This window comes from Antechinus flavipes, chromosome 5 (genome assembly GCF_016432865.1).
Source record: "Antechinus flavipes isolate AdamAnt ecotype Samford, QLD, Australia chromosome 5, AdamAnt_v2, whole genome shotgun sequence".
NCBI classification, from domain to species: Eukaryota; Metazoa; Chordata; class Mammalia; order Dasyuromorphia; family Dasyuridae; genus Antechinus; species Antechinus flavipes.
In genome coordinates this window covers 121,789,659-121,809,988 of record NC_067402.1, presented here as the reverse complement: position 1 = coordinate 121,809,988, position 20,330 = coordinate 121,789,659, and the positions used below count along the sequence as shown (strand labels likewise).

The window sequence follows — 20,330 nt, the reverse complement described above, 5'->3', positions numbered from 1 at the left end:
AAATGAATAAAATAAAACATAGATTATAGAGAAAACCAAAGTTGATGAAAATTAAGATTTTTTTTTTCATCCAACCTCATAAACCCCCCCGAAATCTGTGAATCCCAGGTTAGGAACACTAAATGCATTGATAAATATGACCAATGAAAACTTAATATGCCAAATAAAATTTCTAATGAAATACTCTGTTTTAAGACTGCCTCCACAAAAGTTCTTCATCAATACATTTTAATCATTCAGATATATGATATTATGTACCAAAAAAAAAGTTTTAAAAGACTAAATCACTTATAAAAGCAAATTATAATTATATCATGATAGAAAAATGACTCTGCATTTAAAATTTAAGCCAATGAAACATAAACTCTGTGACTCTCAAATTCTCAAATTAAATTGGCAAGATTTCAATATAATTCTAAAAGAACCAAAAAAGTAGGCTGCTAGAAAATGGACTTTGGTCCCAGTGACCCATGAAATGAATAAAAGTACAAAATTTCCCTCAATACTGAGTGGCCCCCCTTCTTTAGTGCACTGGCAGAAAAAGAAACTGAAAGTACTAAGAATCACCATTTAATTATAAGTAATCTAAATGTGAAGTCTTTGTCCAAATAACCACTGAATATAATATACCTGAAGAAACTAAATCACTTCTATGAATATTCTCTTTATAAAAATAAACCCCATAAAACACAAGTAAATTGAAGGATGGGTCTCCAGGTGATATAGAGGATAAAGTACTGGCCCTGGAGTCAAGAGACCTTACTAGCTGTATGACACTGGCTGGGTAAGCCACTAAACACCAATTATCTCAGTTTCTCATCTAAAAACGAGCTGGGGAAGAAAATGACAAACCATTTCAGTATCTTTGCCAAGAAAAATCTCAAATGAGTTCACAAGAATTGAACACAACCAAAACAACTCAACAATAACAATAAAATTGAAGGATCATAAATTCTCTCTCCTAAAAAAGAGATAAAAAAGGAGTGAAAGAGATAGATTGTATGTCCAAAGGCATCAAGTAATATCTTCTCTATCTTCTCATGGCATATTTAAAACATCTTCCCTCATATTCATGATTTACATGATAAATGCAACTTAAATATAAATGTCTTTTGTAGACAATGTAAAAGTAGAGCATTCCTTTGAACTTAAGAATCAACTCTGAATTTAGAATGTTCTATTTTACTGGGTTGTTGTGAAGATTTAATGAGATAATGAAGTTTTATAAGATTTTGTAAGCCTTAAAGTAATATATACACTTACACACACAAATGCTAGCTGCTACTATGAAAATGTCCACAGCATTTGATGAATAGATTCTGCTACCAGGTATATACTCCAAGGAGATTAATAATGAAATAAAAAGTTTCTGTATACACCAAAATGTTTATAGTAGCTATATTTCCATATGTTAAAAAGTAGATGCTTTATTGATGGGGGAATGACTACTAATTGTAGCTCTTGAATTTTGTAATAGAATATTACTATACTATAAAAATTGACAAAAATGATTACTATGAAAAAGCATGAAAGATATAAGAACATATCTAAAGGAAGCACCACCAAGAAAACAAATGTCAAATGGAAAGAACAACAAAACAATTGAAATAATTGCCACGTAATTATGATGACCAAGCTTGGTGGTCCTAGAAAGATATGAAAAGATCTCCTTTTGTGGGGTAGGAGAAGAAAAAGGAGAGAGTTTAAGTGTAAAACACTTCAGATGTCAGCCTTTTTGATAAGTTGATTGGTTTTGAGGAGGTGGTGGGGAGGGAATAAAGGGAGAGAGGCATTTTCTTTTCTTATTCTTTATGATGAGATGTTTCTTCAGGAACAATGGAAAGAAGGAATACTTTGGAAATATAGGTGATACAAAGGCAAAAGCTATCAGTAGAATTATTTTAAAATTAAAGTTTATCCTTTGACCTGAGTCAAAATATGACCTTATTCTTGGTGAATTTAAATCAAAAATGGATATTTAAAAAAAAAATAGTATTTTGGAAGATATAACTATATATTAAGCCCTTGTACATGCCTGTACATTATAAATAATTTAGGAAAAGATATGGTCATGGTTAGCATTGGACATTAACCTACCTCCCCAAAGATGAAATTGACTCAATTTTAAAAGTTAAGAAAATACTAATTATCAATATGGGAGTAATTTCATAAGTATCTAGGTATAATAATAACATTATTGAATTAGAACAAGGTCAAAATCAATATCAAATTTTTAAAAGAATGATTACACTGCATGTAATTTTAATAGTTGCAAACTAGCCTTTTTAAAGGCAATGTCAATGCCAAAAGTGGGAAACTGACAAAAAAAGCCACTAATTGTACTATCACCATTATTTTGGAAAATTTTAAATAATACATAAGATCAGCCATACTATGGAGGCACAAAGATTTAAGAAACTCCTGCAATCAGCAAATACTTGATCTGTTTGTCATGTGGAAAGAAATAACAAAAAATACATCAATTTGTATAAAAACTTATTGGCAAAATATTGTAGAAGAGAAAATTAATATTAGTTTTCCTTAACAAATTGGCAAAAAGCAGTTCAGAAAGCTTGGCGTGAGGTATGAGTAAGACAGATCATCCTAAGAGATAATGTAGATGAACCTGGAGGTAGGATAATGAATAGTTCTGATGGTATTTCTGTGACACTTCTTTCTCATAGGTGAAACTGGTGGAACCAATGAATTTGGACTCTATCATATTATCATCATCTAAAGTGTTATTTAAGGATGTGACAATAATATTTGACAAAGATGAAGTCAGAAAAATCAGCTGACCCTAGACAAATATATATATAGAAGACATATGTATTAGAGAAATATCACCAATTAAGATCGTATCTAAAAGCTATAAAATCTTTATTATTCAATTCATGCATTGAAGATACCCATAATTTATAAAATATAAGAAGGAAACATAATCATTCATAGATTATTTCCCACAGTGGATTAGATCCTCTCACTTAAAATTGACCAAGAAATACTTTGTAGGGAATATAAGGTCCCCAAGTATTTATTGTAAACTGATTTTTTAAAAAGAATTTAATTTATTAAAGAAAAAAATCAGCCTTAGAGATTCTCTTCAATTAAAGTACAGTCACATTCATATGTTAGCATCATACAAAAATTTGCAACAAACGGAGTCCCAAAAATTACTTTCTCATTAATACTAACATCAAGCAAAGAATAAAACAGGGAGATACATGTTTACTAAAGATGCTTCTGCATAATATCCAGAAAGAAGAGGGAATTCTTTATAGATGAAAAGATTTAACAGATGTTTCCACCTGCAGATGGCATTGTTTATTATGAGTGTGGCAAGATTATAAAATCTTCTGAATACTGTCTACAATTGTTTAGCCAAGGCTACCCATGTAAGAATACTAAAGGACTTCATTAAGAGCACAGGCAATACTAACCAACTGAAATGGATGACAAAAGTTATTATAGAGATTATAATGTTCAATGAAATGAGGAATCTTAAGTTAGTTTTATCAATATATACAGTTAGGAATGAGGCTATAGACAAATAGGAAATGGAGGGTAAGATCAATTATATTTGGAAAAAATCATAGCAGAGCATCTTACAACTATGTGTTGCAGAAGATTGTCAGGAAAGTCAGGAAAAACTTGAGTTCAAATCCAGTCGTAATGACCTTTGGTTCTGTATAAATTCCATCTATCTGTAGTTATATATCAATTTGAGGTCCTAGAGAAATATCTTGAATAATAGATCCTGTATTTCTTTTCAAAGTAACGATTAAAGAAAAGAGGAAAAAAAGAAAAACTAACAAGGTACTTTCCCCCTGCTTCCTGGAATTCTCCCTTACCCTTTCCTCCCACTAGGAATGGGAGGATTCCAGGATAGAAGAGATTAGATAAAGGGATAGGTACAGGAAATAAAATACTCACATATAATAAAGCTGAAGGTACTAAAAGAAGTATCCCTCCCTGACCCATCCCACAAGACACATGCATTCAGTCCTATGTGAGAGGGTTTGTTACAAAAGAAAAAAAAATCCAGATATACTGGAGAAGAGATGAGAGTCTGCAGATTGCAATCCTGAGTTCAGACAGAACTCCAAAGGTAATGAATTTCAGCAACTATCATCTTGAACTTTGAGTACTCTCTTCCTTGCCTGCTATAGCTGCACTGTTTAGACAGCTGTCATGGCCTGGTTGACTCTCAGAGACTGCAAGGAGACAGATATATACTGGTACCAACGGATTTTATGCTTTTAATGGGAGACTGAATCCATTTTCTTCAGACGGGTACCTTAAATTGTACACCTCTCAGCATGAATAAACTCCTCTCAGCAAGAACAAAATAGAAATACATGTGAAACTTAATTTGCCTTTATCTTGTGAAATGGCAGGTTTCTGGGGAAGAAAATGGGGAAGGTTTTTCTTCATTTAGAAAAAAATGTCTTTCCAACACTATGTAAGGGAGAAAAGTTTAATAGCAATGGTTTGTTCAAAATGCAAGAAGGGGTTGTACCTTTTAGTAGCTTTGTTGGGAGTGACAGGTAACTAATGTCAATCAGCAAATAAGTGTATGACTCACATTTCCCCTTGCTGACTAAGGTGGCTATAGAGGTACAATCCACCCTTTTTTGTTTTAAAGGAATGAATCTAATAGCAGCATGTGAAGCTGCGGGGAGTAGATAGGGTGGTTTGAGCACTCATAAGGGAAGCTTTTCAATGCTATTACATAATCATAAAATAGGGGAGTTTGGTAGCCTAGTGGATAAAGGGCCATGGGTGGAAGCTAGAAGACTCTTCCTGAGTTTAACTCTGGCCTCAGAAACTTATTAAGTATATGAACTTGGGCAAATCACTTAACTCTGTCTTAGTTTCCTTATCTGTAAAATAAGCTAAAGAAGAAAATAGCAAACTGCTCCATATTTTTGCCAAAAAAAAAAACAAAACAAAACAAAACAAAAAAACAAATCCCAAATGGGTCACAAAGAATCATACATGGCTAAAAGTAACAACAACAAATGGTGGATAGATGGGACTTTTTTATTACTATAGGAAACTCCACCTACCAAAGAAGGCTGGAAACTTATGTGCAAATTATAGTCTTGGAGAGTTGGCTAGACTACTCAGAGGTTAAATAACTTGCCCAGAATTATCCAGTCAGTAATTGTCAAAAGTTAAACTAAGTTTTCCTGGTTCTAAGACTAGCTATCTATTCAATATACCACATAATAGCCTTACATTTATATAGCTACTTATATTTTATAATAATATAACTTATATTCATACACACACATACATACGTACACATTTGGGTACATGTTATAAATTGCTTTTTCCACAGCAATCCTAGAAGGCAAATAAAACAAATGTGCTACTATCCCCATTTCAAGGATGAAGAAATTGCGGTTCCAAGAGGTGACATGATTTGCTAGTAACTGTGTAAGATTGAGACTTGCAAGAGTTGGTTTCTAATTCAATTCTAATTTCTTTTTAACTCCATCATTCTATCTTACAAATACTAGCAACTAGCCGAGGAAGAAGATGATCGAAAGAGCAATGGATAGAAAAGGAGGAAATGTCAGTTCCAGTCACAGCACTGCCATTTTTTAGCTGTGGATTACCTGGCAGTCATTTTACTTTTCCAGAACTCAATCCCTTGTAGAAGGAGTGAGTTGGACTCATTGAGTATTGGTAGTCCAATCCCAACACCCACTTCAGTGAGATTTCCAAAGTAGATGAAGGTACCCCAAAAGCACTAAAACATTTCCCTTTCCAGGATTCTCCATATCTAAAAATACCATGCTGGAAATTTTTAGTCCATTGTCATAATCAATCGGAAATTAGTAATCAATTTTTGGTTTCTACTTATTATAACATTAAAGCTGGAAATTCAGTATGACAAACCTGAATAAGATCCTATGGTTCAATAAAAACTAACAAACAAAACAAAAACAAAAAAAACCTAATTCTGTTGGCCTGAGGGTCTATAAATGTGTGAAGGAAATAACCCAGACATCATCTACCAAACTTATTTTTTTTTAATTATAGCTTTTTATTTACAAGTTATATGCATGAATAATTTTACAGCATTGACAATTGCCAAACCTTTTGTTCCAATTTTTCCTTCCTTCTCCCCACCCCTTCCTAACAATGGCAGGTTAACCAATACATGTTAAATATGTTAAAGTATAAATTAAATACAATATAAGTATCCATGTCCAAAAAGTTATTTTGCTGTACAAAAAGAATCGAACTCTGAAATAGTATACAATTAGCCTGTGAAGGAAATCAAAAATGCAGGAGGAAAAAAATAGCAGGATTGGGAATTCTATGTAATGGTTCATAGTCATCTCCCAGAGTTCTTTCGCTGGGTGTAGCTGGTCCAGTTCATTACTGCTCTATTGGAACTGATTTGGTTCATCTCATTGTTGAAGAGGGCCGCGTCCATCAGAATTGATCATCATATAGTATTGTTGTTGAAGTAAATAATGATCTTCTGGTCCTGCTCATTTCACTCAGCATCAGTTCGTGTATGTCTCTCCAGGCCTTTCTGAAATCTTCCTGTTGATTATTTCTTATAGAACAATAATATTCCATAATATTCATAAACCACAATTTATTCAGCCATTCTCCTATTGATGGGCATCCACTCAGTTTCCAGTTTCTGGCTACTACAAACAGGGCTGCCACAAACATTTGTGCACATACAGGTCCCTTTCTCTTCTTTAGTATCTCTTTGGGGTATAAGCCCAGAAGTAACATTGCTGGATCAAAGGGTATGCACAGTTTGATCATCTACCAAATTTAAAGGAGATTTGTACTAACTGTGCGAAGCCCAGGGGAGAGTCTCTCTCTCAGGACCACTGTTGATACCTCTTCTTCCTCCTGCCATAGCCAGAGGTTCTGGCAACATCCCTGCTTATATCCCAAAATGCTTCCTTCATCTCCCTCCCTCATCAGTCTCATTTACCCTTGATTGAACTTGATGCTGATTATGCTTCCAGTCCTGTGACCCATCCTCAGGATTTTCCTTATTTATGACTTACCAAATGTGAGTAAATATAGGCTTGTGATAAAAGCCACTATGACTCTTCTGTGAAAGCCTGTGCAATCCCAATTTTTTACAATAGATAGAGACAATGAATCTATGGTCCCTTCTGGCTGACATTCTATAATTATTGAACAGAGAACACATGAAGAACAATATAATTGAGGGTGGGGAGGGTGGGTTTGTGAGAGAACTTACCTGCTTAGAAGGCAAGATTCCAAACAAGGGGAACATGAAACCAGGCAGCAAAGCTGTTATAGACAGAGGTAAAGCTTCAGTGATCCAAAAAATGGCCACAACAAAGAGGGTATATGCACATTTTGCTTCCTAAAATGAATCAAAGTAAAAACACAGAGTGAGAATGGGACTGGAAAAAAAAATCATACAAACTACATTACTGGGTTAAAAGGCAGGAGTTTGTAAGATTTTAATGTCCATTTGATTCATGAGAAATAATCATTCCCAATGTGTTTAAACAGAAATCATCAATGAACAATAACAAAAAAAAAAAAAAATCCAAAGCAGAGAAAATCTCTAATGACTTCTTCATAAAAGGAAAAAATCATGATTAATTTTCTATAACATCAATATTTACAGCATGTCTACACTCCTTTTAACATATAACACTTGCCAATTTCTTAAAATGTGGTTTGTGACCTCTTTTGGGGTCTCATAACTGAAAGTGGGGGTTGGGAAATTGATTTCTTATCAGTAAATGTTTGATTTGTCTACTTATTTTTTATGTTTTTCTATCCAGGGTTTTCTCAAGTGAAAAGGGATAGTAAACGGAAAAATGTAAGGAGACCTTGCATAGAGTATGCTACTGAAGCCTAGAAAATTCAGCCATGATTTTCTAATTTATGGTCAGTGCTAAAGTTAGACTTTTCACATATGGTAGCTTATTCTCAATCCTTTAATTTAGTTCCTTTGTTCATTTGGAGTGTATCTAGGTGGATTGGTCTTTTTTAAATGTTATATTTCTATCATTACACCTCAATTATTTTAATTCCTCTTCTCTCAGAATGAATTTTGCTTTATGACAAAAATAATAAATCACATGGACAATGTAGATATATCTAATATATAAAATATAGTCTTGTAGGGTTAAATGATAATGAATCTCATTTCCAGAAGAAGGGAGATACGTTTCATTTTCTGTTGTCTAAGATGTAAGTTGTTTTCAATTTGCTGATCCTTTCATTTATATTTTTGTAATCATTTTATGCATAGTTATGTTGGTTCTGCTTGTTTTGTCTTGCATTAGTTTATATAAATTTTTTCATGAAATGCCTCATATTCTTCATTTCTTACTGATTAATTTTATAGGAAAAAATTATCTTTTTTTCCCCCTACTTCTCTCTGATCTCCAAACCTTTCTTTCTTTTGACCTATTGCCTTGGAAAATCCAAAGTACTCCTTAGAGTCACTGATGTTTCCTCTGCTGTCTTGTCTCTCACAGTTAATTATGAAGTAAAGACAAGAATAAACATTAGAATGAGAACCTTCCCTATGATAATTAAAAGTCACTTCACTCTTGTGGTGCGCTTGGTGTCACATAGAATAAAATGCTAAGTTGAGGTGGGAGATGAGCTCAAATTCACCCTCAGATACTTACTAGGTGTATAACCCTGAGTAAGGCACATAATTGCTATCTGCCATAGTTTCCTCAACTACAAAAATGATGACAATATTTCCACCTGTTGTGAAGATCAAATGAGATAATATTTGTAAAGTGCTTAGCACAGTGCCTGGAACATAGTAGGTGCTTACTAAATATTTGTTCTTTCCCTACTCTTACAGTCTTATACCATCGCTTCTTCATTCCTTCCCTATCAAGGGGCATTCACTTTGTACCTGGTCCTTTGCTTCCACCAAGAAGTATTTGGAATTTGTTTCTGCCTTTCACTTCCTTGATGTATATGTCCAGTGATGAGACTATGAAATAATTAAGTCATTTATCTATGATTTCTACTTAAATCTAGGCTTACTCAATAAACATTACAAAACCTTCAGTTTTTTTTTAATAGTTCTAAGACTGAAATGATGGGTTATCATATGATTTTATTTTAAGGAATAACAGAAAGGATACAGTCTCTGATCATAAAGACTGGGATTGAACCTGACATGTTGACCTTGGTACCAGATGCTGGCCAGCAGAGCTGGGACATCAAAAAGGAACAATAATCATTCATTCATTCACTTAACTCCTTCAAGACACCTTATTGAGCATTGCATGTATAATTATGTTACCTTCTGGAGAATAACACATATTCCTTGTCCTAAGAAACTTACATTCTAGTACACAGATACTCTGCTTTCAGGCAGCTGTTATGACTTCTTTTCCTGCCCCTATCAGTGATCCTGATATTCATTTTAAACCTATTTCATTGTTTAAAAGATGTGGAGGAATTGGGAGAAAGGATGAAAAGATACATGGCATAATTTGCCAGGGTCTTGAACTCCACTCAATTGTTCCTATTCAAATTAATTAGCTTTATTTCCTCATTTACATACCCGTTCCCTAGCAATATTTAAATTATTGTTGTTGAGTCATTTCAGTATTATCCAATACTTTGTGTCCCCATTTGGAATTTTTTGGCAAAGATAGTGAAGTGGTTTGCCATCTTTCTCCAGCTCCTTTTATAGATGAGGAACTGAGGCTAAAAAAATTAAGTCACTTGTTCTGGATCACACAACTAGTGTCTGGGACTGGATTTGAGTTTAGGTCCTCCAGACTCCAGATCTGGTGCTCCAACTGCTGTTATGCCCCATTTAAATGATACTGTGAGGTTAACAAGATTATTACAACAGGCAGAGAATATTTATACTTCCCTTTCCTATCAACCACCTTTAAATTGCCCAGAAATACATTTAAATGATATCTATCCACTAATAATAAAAAAAAAAAAAAAAGTAAGAATTTCCTTCCTGGCTTCTGCCTCTCATAAAGAAGGTAATTCTAAGTAGCCTGAGATAAAGTTTGAGGGTCATCTCTTGCAATGACTCTGGCATATTGGAATTTCAGAATCTGAAGCAGTATAAAGACTTAAGGGAGAACCCCAATTTACCATGCCCAAAGTTTTCTAGGTATCAGAGAGGAAGACAGCAGGTAGGCTCCTTTAATTATCTTTTTCCCCCCTACTTCTCTCTGATCTCCAAACCCTTCTTTCTTTTGACCTATTGTCTTGGAAAATCCAAAGTGCCCCTTAGAGTCACTGATGTTTCCTCTGCTGTCTTGTCTCTCACAGTTAATTATGAAGTAAAGACAAGAATAAACATTAGAACGAGAACCTTCGCTATGATAATTAAAAGTCACTTCACTCTTGTGGGTTTATATTAATCCTGGCATCTGTAAGAATTTTTTTTAATAAAAGCAAGCATTATAGTTTTTTTTTTTTTTTCCTGACTAGACCTTTGCTTTCACTAGTGTTTTGAACACCTAAAAAGGAAATTCTTTGGCCAATGCAGACTGGCACTTTCTACTCTTAGAAAGTTGCTTGGGCACTGAAAGTTTGTCACTTGACCAAGAACATACAATCAGGATGAGACAAAGACAAGACTTGAACCCAATCTTTCCATATTCAAGACTGTCCTTCTATCTACAATCCTTATGCTGCTTTTACTTCAATTAAAATTCAATATTAAATTCAATTAAAGAAGCCTGGTGAGTTGGAACCTTTCTGACTCCAAGACCACCTTCTCTATCCACTGTATCACTTGGATTATTGACTTTGCAGATATAATAACTGAGCAACCACACTGTCCCTTCTCAGATCTAATTAAGAAATTTTTCTTATTGTCATGTTAGGCCATCTTTTTATTCCATAGGAGTTCCTCAATCTGAACCACTTCATTCTTAACTTATTTCTGAAATTCTTTTTTCCCCCAGTTTAATATCTCTTTTTTTTTCTTTACTCTCAATTTGATTCTTTCCTTCCCATGTCTTCCAATGCTTCGTTTCTCTTCCTCTTTCAATCATCTCTAAAGGTGGCTATGAATTTATATTAATTCTAGTAAATCTCTTCTGTTTTCTTTTGTGCACATCCATCCTGAAATTCAAACTCCCAGCAACTCTTGGGAATGATTTTTTCCTAACTAGACCAACTCACCAATCTGACCTGCCACTTTACAGCCTTCTTTCCATTCTCAGCCTAACAATAGACCAACTGAACTGGCTTACCTTTCTCAAGGAAAAAGAACCAAAAATCTGTCACAGAGGTAAGAAATGAATGCTATGACTAGGCAAATTGGAGATTAGAGGACATTTCAATAGAATTCTAACCGACTGAAATTAGCATGGGAAATGTGGCTGATTATATTTTAAAAATCCCTTTCATTCTCTTTTAAATTATAACCCCAAATGGAAATGAAAGGTAAATTACAGTTAAAAAAAGTTTTCTCCCTCCCCCTCCTCTTTATGACATAGTGACTGATATTAGAGAGAATAATTTGGCTGATGAATTAAGACCCAAGTGGGCTTGATCTCATCTAAGCACAGTTTGAGAAATCCTGGGCCAATCACAGGCCTCCCTCATTGCAATTCATTTTCAAAAGAGAACATGAAGCAATTAAGGAAGGGGGAGAGGAAATAATGCATTCTGAATCTGTGCACTACAAGAAAAACACTATTATTATTTGACAGAGGCTATGAAGAGCCTCATGGCTCAGGATACATATGTACTCCTACTGCTGCAGTAGTTTTAAACCACTCAAATTCAAATTAATATAAAAGCTTTAAGTGTCTCAAAATGTCTCCATCCACAAAGATATGGAGAAAAATGAGCCAAACTACACAGGAAGAGAAAAAACAGTGAGCTTTTCTTTTTTCTCCTCGCAAAAAAAAAAGGGGATACTGAATAGTAGGAAAATTTTAGTGGTCCTGCCTTTTATCAGACAGCTGGGCTCAAAAAGCTTTGATTCATTTTTGACTTCTTCTTTTCCTCATTCTCCAGTGAATAGTCAGTCATCAAATCCTTTGAACTCTTCCTTCATAATAACTTTTACAATGGAATCTTACTTTATAGTCCCATTGCCACCCCCACTCTCCAGTATCCCAATCCAAGCTCTCACAACTCACCAAGTCAGCCCAGAAGAATTTATTAAGGGCTTACACAGTATGCTATGTACTAGACCTTCCTCCTCCTGAGATTAATTTTCCTAAAATCCCACGCTTTTTGCTATGTCACTCCTCTGCTCCGCAAGTATGACTCTTGTGAATTCCTTTGCTTTCAGAATAAAGTCTAGAGCAAACCCCTAAATTTGATACCCAAGACCCTCCAGAATCTGGATCAAACCTTTCTTTACAAATTTATATCCCAGGGGCAACTAGATGCAGTGGATAGAGCCCCAACCCTGAAGTCAGGAGGACCTTAGTTCAAATTCAGTCTCAGATTTTTAACACACTTACTAGCTATGTGACATAGGAAAGTCACTTAACCACTTTTCCTCACACACACAAAATTATATCCCACTATTCTGTAGTATAACCCCCATTCAGGAATTATACTCCATATAAGGCTAATTTGCTCACTTGTTCCAAAAACTCATTCTTGTTTTTATGCACAGCCATTAAAGTAATATTTCTAAAACTAAAAAGTACCCATATTTCTTCTTCTCAAGAAGCAATACTGGCTCCCTATTGCCTCTAGGAGAAAATATCTTGCTTTTTGGCATTTAAAATCTTTTATTTACATTCTAGCTCCAACCAGTCTTTCTAGCTAACTTCAGATTACTACTACTTTTTACAAAGGTGGCCCAGTGGACAGAAGACCAGGCCTGCAATCAAGTAAACCTGAGTTCAAATCTAGCCTCAGACACGTACTAACTGTATGACCCTGGGCAAGTCACTTAACCCTGTTTGCCTCAGTTCCCTCATTTGTAAAATGAGCTAGGGAAGGAAATGGCAAACCACTCCAGTACTTTTGCCAAGAAAACACCAAATGAGATTACAAAGAATCAGAAATAACTGAATGAAAATGACTATATACTCCCTACCTCCTACATACTCTATTTTCCACCCAAAATAATTTACTGATACCCATCCATTAAATTCCATTTCCTTTCTCTTTACCTCTGAATAGGATTCTACTATCTTATGCTGCTTCTTAGAACTCTAACCTCCTCTTCAAGACAACTCAAGTTGAACCTCCTTTAAGATGTTTCTTTGTGAATCCTGCCAATTAGGTTGCCCAGAGTATAGAATTTGGAGTCAAGAGGACCTGAGTTGAAATTCTATCTCAAATCCTGAACCTCTCAGACTTAGTTTTCTCATTTATGAAATAGGGATAATAACATTACCTTCTTCACGAGATATTTGTTTATTGACTGATTGATTCACCCTGAGAAACCTTCAGAAAATTTCATCATTGTACCTCTGGAATTATAAGTGGTCTTTGTATTGATCACAGGCCTTATACTTGAGCTACCATATGTCCTAATGAACTTTTCAGTCTAATTTTTTGTAGAAATCTTCTATTTCTTACATTTTATAATCAATTTTTCTGTTTTTTTAGTGATTCTTATAATTCTTAATAATTATATTCTTAATAATTTTTCATAATTAATTCTTAACAATTATTTATTTTAATAATGCTTATTGTTACAAGCTATTATAATCATTCTTATTTATTACACATTTTGGTTGTTTGCTATGATTCTTTAAAATGACATTTTTTGTTAACTTTCTTTTCACTCTTTTCTAGTGTTGTCTCTCCTTTATGCTTTCCTCTAAATTCCTTTTACTGAGTCTTCCTCAACCTTATTTCTTTCCCTCCTAATTAAGGCTCTTCAAACTTTGAAAAATACAAATTTGAGCTTCTCCCAAAATTTACCATTTTCCTGATTTGTCTCATTTCCCTTATCTTTCCACACCTATTCTTGACTTTATCCCTCTCAAGCATTGTTAATTCACTGTCTCTAAATTTCCTCTCATTATGTGCCTGTGCTTCCATCTATTATGTTCTCTAGTCTTTTTAACCTCAGAAACCTTCCATCAAGAGAATTTGTTGTGAGGGAAAAAATAATCAGCACAAAACAGCTTGCATGTTAACTAGAACTAGCCTATGACATTGGCTGTTTTTCCTAGCCCAGTGATAGTACTTACTCTCAATAACTTTATTTCTTGTTGCTGTTAATATGTACTCCTTTCACTTTAATATCACTATATTAATTTCTTGGTTTCAATTGTCATATCCTTAGTGGAAACCTCCAGTGTTAGTGTCTGTTAAAAATTTTTCATGTTGCCTTTCAAAAGGATTCCTCAAAGTAGCTCAATCTAAGAAAACATACAGTTATAATCCTAGATCTACCACATCAATTGATTAGGAGTAAACATTTTAATTTCTGAGATTTAGTTTTGTAGTCTGTAAAATAGACTCAGAATTGAGGCAACTAGCAAACTAGTCCAAATTAGGAATATTTAGAAGAAGAAATTAAAAAAAAAAAAAAAAAAAAAAAAAAACCTAGGACACAAACTACTTTTCAATTTCCTTGTAGTATACCCTTTTTAAATTTTTCTTTCATTGTACATAAGTAAAAAAGCTAAGTAATAATAATACTAAAGGAAACCAAAAAAGCACAGAATAGTGAGGAAAGAAAACAAATGCTGAAAAAAGCATATTTTTTTATGCCAAGGAAAATGATCTTTGGCATGGAAAGGGCAGAACATAAATGACTAAAAGGAATTTGAAAACCAATTTAAATAGTGAGATAGTAAGAGAGCACACATCTACAGGACCTTGATGAGTTCAGGTTATCAGCCCCAGATGAACTATACCATAGAAAAGCAAAGGAATTGTCAAATGAGCTGAATGCATTATGAAAGATCACAGAGAACTGGAGACTGCAAGACTAGAGAAAGGAAAATTTCCTTTTTTTTTTTTTTAAAGTAGAGAGTGAAAAATATATTTTAGTAAGTCTTTCCCACTTCCCATATCTGGAATGAATATCCTCTTCTGCCCCTGATTTTCATAATCCTTATCTTTCTTTAAAGATAGCAACTCAAATTCCATTTTTTTCTCTAAAGCTTTCTCTAATTTGCTGAAATTTATCACTCTCTCCCTCAATTTACCTTGAGAGCAAATATCATTTTTGTCTTTGTACCCTCAACACCTAGCACAGTGCTTATCATATACGATATAGTTTAATTAATGACTATTGACTGAATAAATGAATGCTTCTATAAGGCATCTGATGAAAAAAATTACCTCCTGAAACCGGCCTAATGGTTAGAAATTATGTCCTAACCTCAAGCCTAAGTCTACTCCTCTAAAATTATTTTTTAAGTTCTATTCTATTGACTTATTTGATCTTTACCTTTCCAACATTTATAAAATATCCCTTGCTCAATAAGAAGTCTTATAACAAAATAGGAAAATTAAGCAAAACTAACCTACTCATCACTCTTCATTATGCCAAAGTTTGACCAAGACAAACATATCTCATCCTTCTTCTACATGAAAGCTTTTGATTGTTCAAAGATAGGTAGCATGACTTGTAACTAAATCTACTTCATAATAAACATTTCTGTATCCTCCAAATGATCCTCATAAAACATCAAGAGGTCCTTCATGCTTGTATTCCTCTATGTGATATATTCAGATTATTTTCTACTCAATATATATTTCATCAATGATCTTCCAAAATATGTCCTGATACTAAAAATAATACTTCAGATTCTATTTGACCTGAATAGAGGACACAGAGATTATCACATTCCTAGTCCTGGACATTGCGTCTCAGTGCAGTCTAAGAAAATATTAATTTATTGGCTTCTATCTCACACTATTGGCTTGCAAGTCACTGAAACCTCCAGATGTTTTGTAAATAGCTGCTGAGCTGTATCTCTCCCATATCATATTTCTAAAGTGAAGTTATTTTTTGATGCAAATGAAAAGCATTTATCCATATTCAGCTTCATCTTATTAGATTTGATCCAATGTTCCATCAATAATCAATAACTATTAAACATTTATTATCAATATCTTTCTATGGATCACGACTGGAACTTCAAATGTTGGCTCCCTCATGTAGTTCTGTGGCATCTTCATATTTGATTATAATGTTATTTATATCTTTATCAAAGATACTAATAAAACCATTGAGTAACAAAGCCTAGAGACCTCATCTCAAGTTGACATTAAGTCAACTCTCAGTGGCTCTGATAATTTGACCAATACTTGTACTAGCTGTTCATAATCTTGAAATATAAATTGTTTATTATAGTAAGTTTATTTATTTTTAATACACATTGTTTTACGAATCATGTTGGGAGAGAAAAATCAGAGCAATAGGCAAAAACCATGAGACAGATAAAAAAAAAAAAAAAACAGAAAAAAGAAGTGAACATAGCATGTATTGATTTACATTCATTCTCCTTAGTTTTCTGGATTTCTGGAAAATGATGGCATTTTCGGTCCAAAGTCTATTGGGATTGTTTTGGATCACTGAACTGCTGAGAAAAACCAAGGTTTTCTGTTATTATATACAATGTATTCCTAGTTCTGCTTGTTTTGTTCAGCATCAGTTTACATAACTCTTTCCAGGACTTTTTATAATCAGTTTGTTCATCTTTTTTATAGAATAATACTCCATTACTTTCACTTACCATAACTTGTTCAGCTATTTTCCAATTGATTTAATTTTATCATCTGAAAATTGTTTATTTATATCCATTGACTATTTATCAATTGGGAATGATGTGTATTGTATTGTTATAAATTTGACACAATTCCTAATATATTTTAGAAATGAGACCTTTATCAGAAATACTGGCTATAAAGATTCTCTTCTCAGCTTTGTTCTTCTCTTTTAATCTTGTTTCTGTTGGTATTGTGTAAAACTTTTTAATTTAATGTAATTGAAGTTGTCCATTGTGCCTTTCATAATGTCCCCTAGTTCTTCTTTGATCATTCCATTATGTAATAGACAAACTATCCCTTCTTCTTTTGGATTATAGTATCATGCTTTACACCCAAATCATGTATCCATTTTGATCTTATTTTGGTGTGGGGTGTGAGATATAAGTTTATGCCAAGTTTATGACATATTTTCAGCTTTCCCACCAATTTTTGTCAAATAGTGAGTTCTTATTCCAGAAGCTGGAGTTTCGGGATTTATCAAATACAAGATTGACATGGGCCTTGATTATTGTCTTGTGTATATCTAATCTATTCCACTGATCCACCACTCTATTTCTTAGCCAGTACCAAATGGTTTTGATTATTGCTGTTTATAATATAATTTTATGTTTGGTACTGCTAAGTTACCATCCTTTGTATTTTTTTTTCCACTAATTTCCTTGATATTCTTGACCTTTTGTTCTTCCAGATGAATTTTGTTTTTATTTTTTCTAAAATAATGTTTTGACAGTACAATTGGTATAGCCCTGAACAAGTAGATGAATTTAGGCAGAATTGTCATTTTTATTATATTAGCTCAACCTAGTCATGAGCAATTGATATTTTTCCACTTGTTTAAAACTGTTTTATTTGTGTGAGAAATGTTTTGTAATTGTGTTCATATAGCTCTTGGATTTGTTTTGACAGGTTAACCCTCAAGTATTTTATTTTATCTACAGTAATTGTAAATGGAATTTCTCTTTCTATCTCACTGATAGAGTGAGATGGACTTTGTCAGTAATATATAGAAATGCTGATGATTTCTGTGGGCTTATTTTATATCCTGCAACTTTGCTAAAGCTGTGAATTGTTTCTAGTAGATTTTTAGATGATTTTCTAGGATTCTCTAAGAATATCAACATATTATCTGCAAAGAATGATAGTTTTATTTCCACATTGCCTATTCTAATTCCTTTAATTTTCTTTTCTTATTGCTAAAATGAAAATTTCTAGTACAATGTTGAATAATAATAGTGGCAATAATGTGCATCCTTGTTTCACCCCTGATCTTATTGGGAATGTGTCTAGCATCTCTTCATTACAAATAATGCTTGCTATAAGTTTTAGATACTGCTTATTATTTTAAGGAAAGCTCCCTTTATCCTTATGCTGTCTAGTGTTTTTAATAGAAATAGGTGCTGTGTTTTGTCAAAAACTTTTTCCTGCATCCATTGAGATTATATGATTTCTGATGGTTTGTTATTGATATAGCCAATTATAGTAATAGTTTTCCTGATGTTGAATCAGTCCTGCCTTCCTGGTATAAATCCCACTTGGTCATAGTGTATTATCCTACTGATGTGTTATTGTAATTTCTTTACTAATATTTTATTTAAAATTTTTCCATCAATATTCACTAAGGAGATTGGTCTAATTTTCTTCCTCTTTTCTCGTCCTTCCAGATTCGGGTATCAGTGCCATATTTGTGTCACAGAAAGAATTTGGTAGTACTCCTTCCTTACCAGTTTTTCCAAATAGTTTACATAGTATTGGAATTAATTGTTCTTTAAATGTTTGGTAAAATTCACTTGTGAATCCCTTTGACACTTTTTCATAGGGAGTTCATTAATGACTTGTTCAATTTGTTTTCCTAAAATAGGACCATTTAAGTATTTTATTTCCTCTTCTGTTAACCTGGGCAATGAATATTTTTGTAAATATTCATTCATTGCAATTAGATTGTCAGACTTGCTGCCACAAAGTTGGGCAAATAGCCCCTAATTATTGCTTTAATTTCTTTTTTCATTGGTAATAAATTCACCCCTTTCATTTTTGATGCTGGTGATTTGATTTTTTTTTCTTTGCTTTGTCTGATTATATTAACCAAAGATTTATCTATTTTGTTAGTTTTTTCATAAAACCAACTCTTAGTTTTGTTTATTAGTTCAATAGTTTTATTAGTTTCTATTTTATTAATCTCTTTTTTGAGTTTCAAATTTTCAAATTTGGTATTTAATTGGGGGGTTTTAATTTGCTTTATTCTAGCTTTTTTAGTTGCATGCCTACTTCATTGATCTTCTCTTTTTCTATTTTTTTATGTAGCTATGTAGAGATATAAAACTTTCCCTAAAAACTGTTTTGGATGCATCCTATAGGCTTTTTTATGTTGTCTCATTATTGTCATTTCCTTGCATGAAATTATGAATTGTTTCTGTGATTTGTTGTTTGATCCATTTATTCTTTAGAATTAGATTACTTTATTTCCAATTGGTTTTTAATTTACCTTTTGCTGGCCCTTTACTGAGTATAATTTTTATTTCATTGTGGTCTGAAAAGGGAGCATTTACTATTTCTGACTTTTTGCATTTAATTGTGAGGTTTTTATATCCTAATATATGGCCAGTTTTTATGTAGGTGCCATATACTGCCAAGAAAAAAGGTGTATTTTTTTCTGTCCCTATTCAGTTTTCTCCAGACGTTTATCACACCTAGGTTTTCAAGGATCCTATTAACCTGCCTAACTTCTTTCTTGTTTATTTTGTGGTTGGATTTGTCTGATTCTGAGAGGGGAAGGTTGAGCTACCCCACTAGAATAGTTTTGCTATCTAGTTTTACCTGTAACTGGCTTAAAATTTTCTTTAGGAATTTGCCTACTCTATCACTTGGTGCACACATATCTAGTATTGTTGCTGCTTCATTATTTATGCCACCATTTAGCAAGATGTACTTTCCTTCCTTATCTCTTTTAATAAGATCTATTTTTACTTTCATTTTATCTAAGATAAGAATCGCTACCTTTGCTTTTCTTGTTTCAACTGAAGTATAATAAATTCTGTTTCAGCCTTTTACCTTTACTCTGTGTCAAATATGTTTCTTGTAAACAACATATAGTAAGATTCTGTTTTTTTTCAATCCACTCTGCTACTTGCTTCCATTTTATGGGAGAGTTCATGTATTTTCCTCCTTCCTATTTTTCTCCCTTGTATATTTCTTGCTTTCCATCCTGTCCTTAAGTTGTGTTTTTTTTTTTTACTCACCCCATCCACTACCTTATCTCCTATTACTCTTCCCACTTCTCTAAATTGTGTTTTTAAACCCATTCTATCTACCTTAGCTCCTATCTTCACTCCTTCCTTCTCTTAGTAATTTTTTAACTCACTCTATCCACTACCTTTTCTATTATAAACTTTTCCCGCTCCTTACATTTTTTCCCTAATATTTCTGCCTTCCCTTCTATCCTGTCCCTCCCTTTTCTTTTTCTCTCTCCTCCTACTTCTTTGTAGGATTAAATAAATTTCTATATCCAACTGAATGATTAAAGTATTCCTTCATAGAGCCAAAACTGATGAACTCAAGCTTTAGACAATGGTCACCCCACTCCCTTTTTTCCATCCATTATTATAGGTCTTTTGAGCCTCTTAGTATGAACTAATTGTCCCATT

The 20,330-nt window shown here is 33.3% G+C and overlaps 1 protein-coding gene across 1 annotated transcript in view; it reads right to left on the bottom strand.

Annotated features, from left to right (window-relative positions):
• The window catches only part of SLC13A1 (solute carrier family 13 member 1), an 82,322-nt gene that overhangs the window by 47,483 nt on the left and 14,509 nt on the right, over positions 1-20,330 (bottom strand). Inside the window, exon 2 of the mRNA XM_052001207.1 lies at positions 7,250-7,378. Coding sequence (XP_051857167.1) covers positions 7,250-7,378 — 129 coding nt within the window. The remainder of the gene's footprint in view (positions 1-7,249; positions 7,379-20,330) is intronic.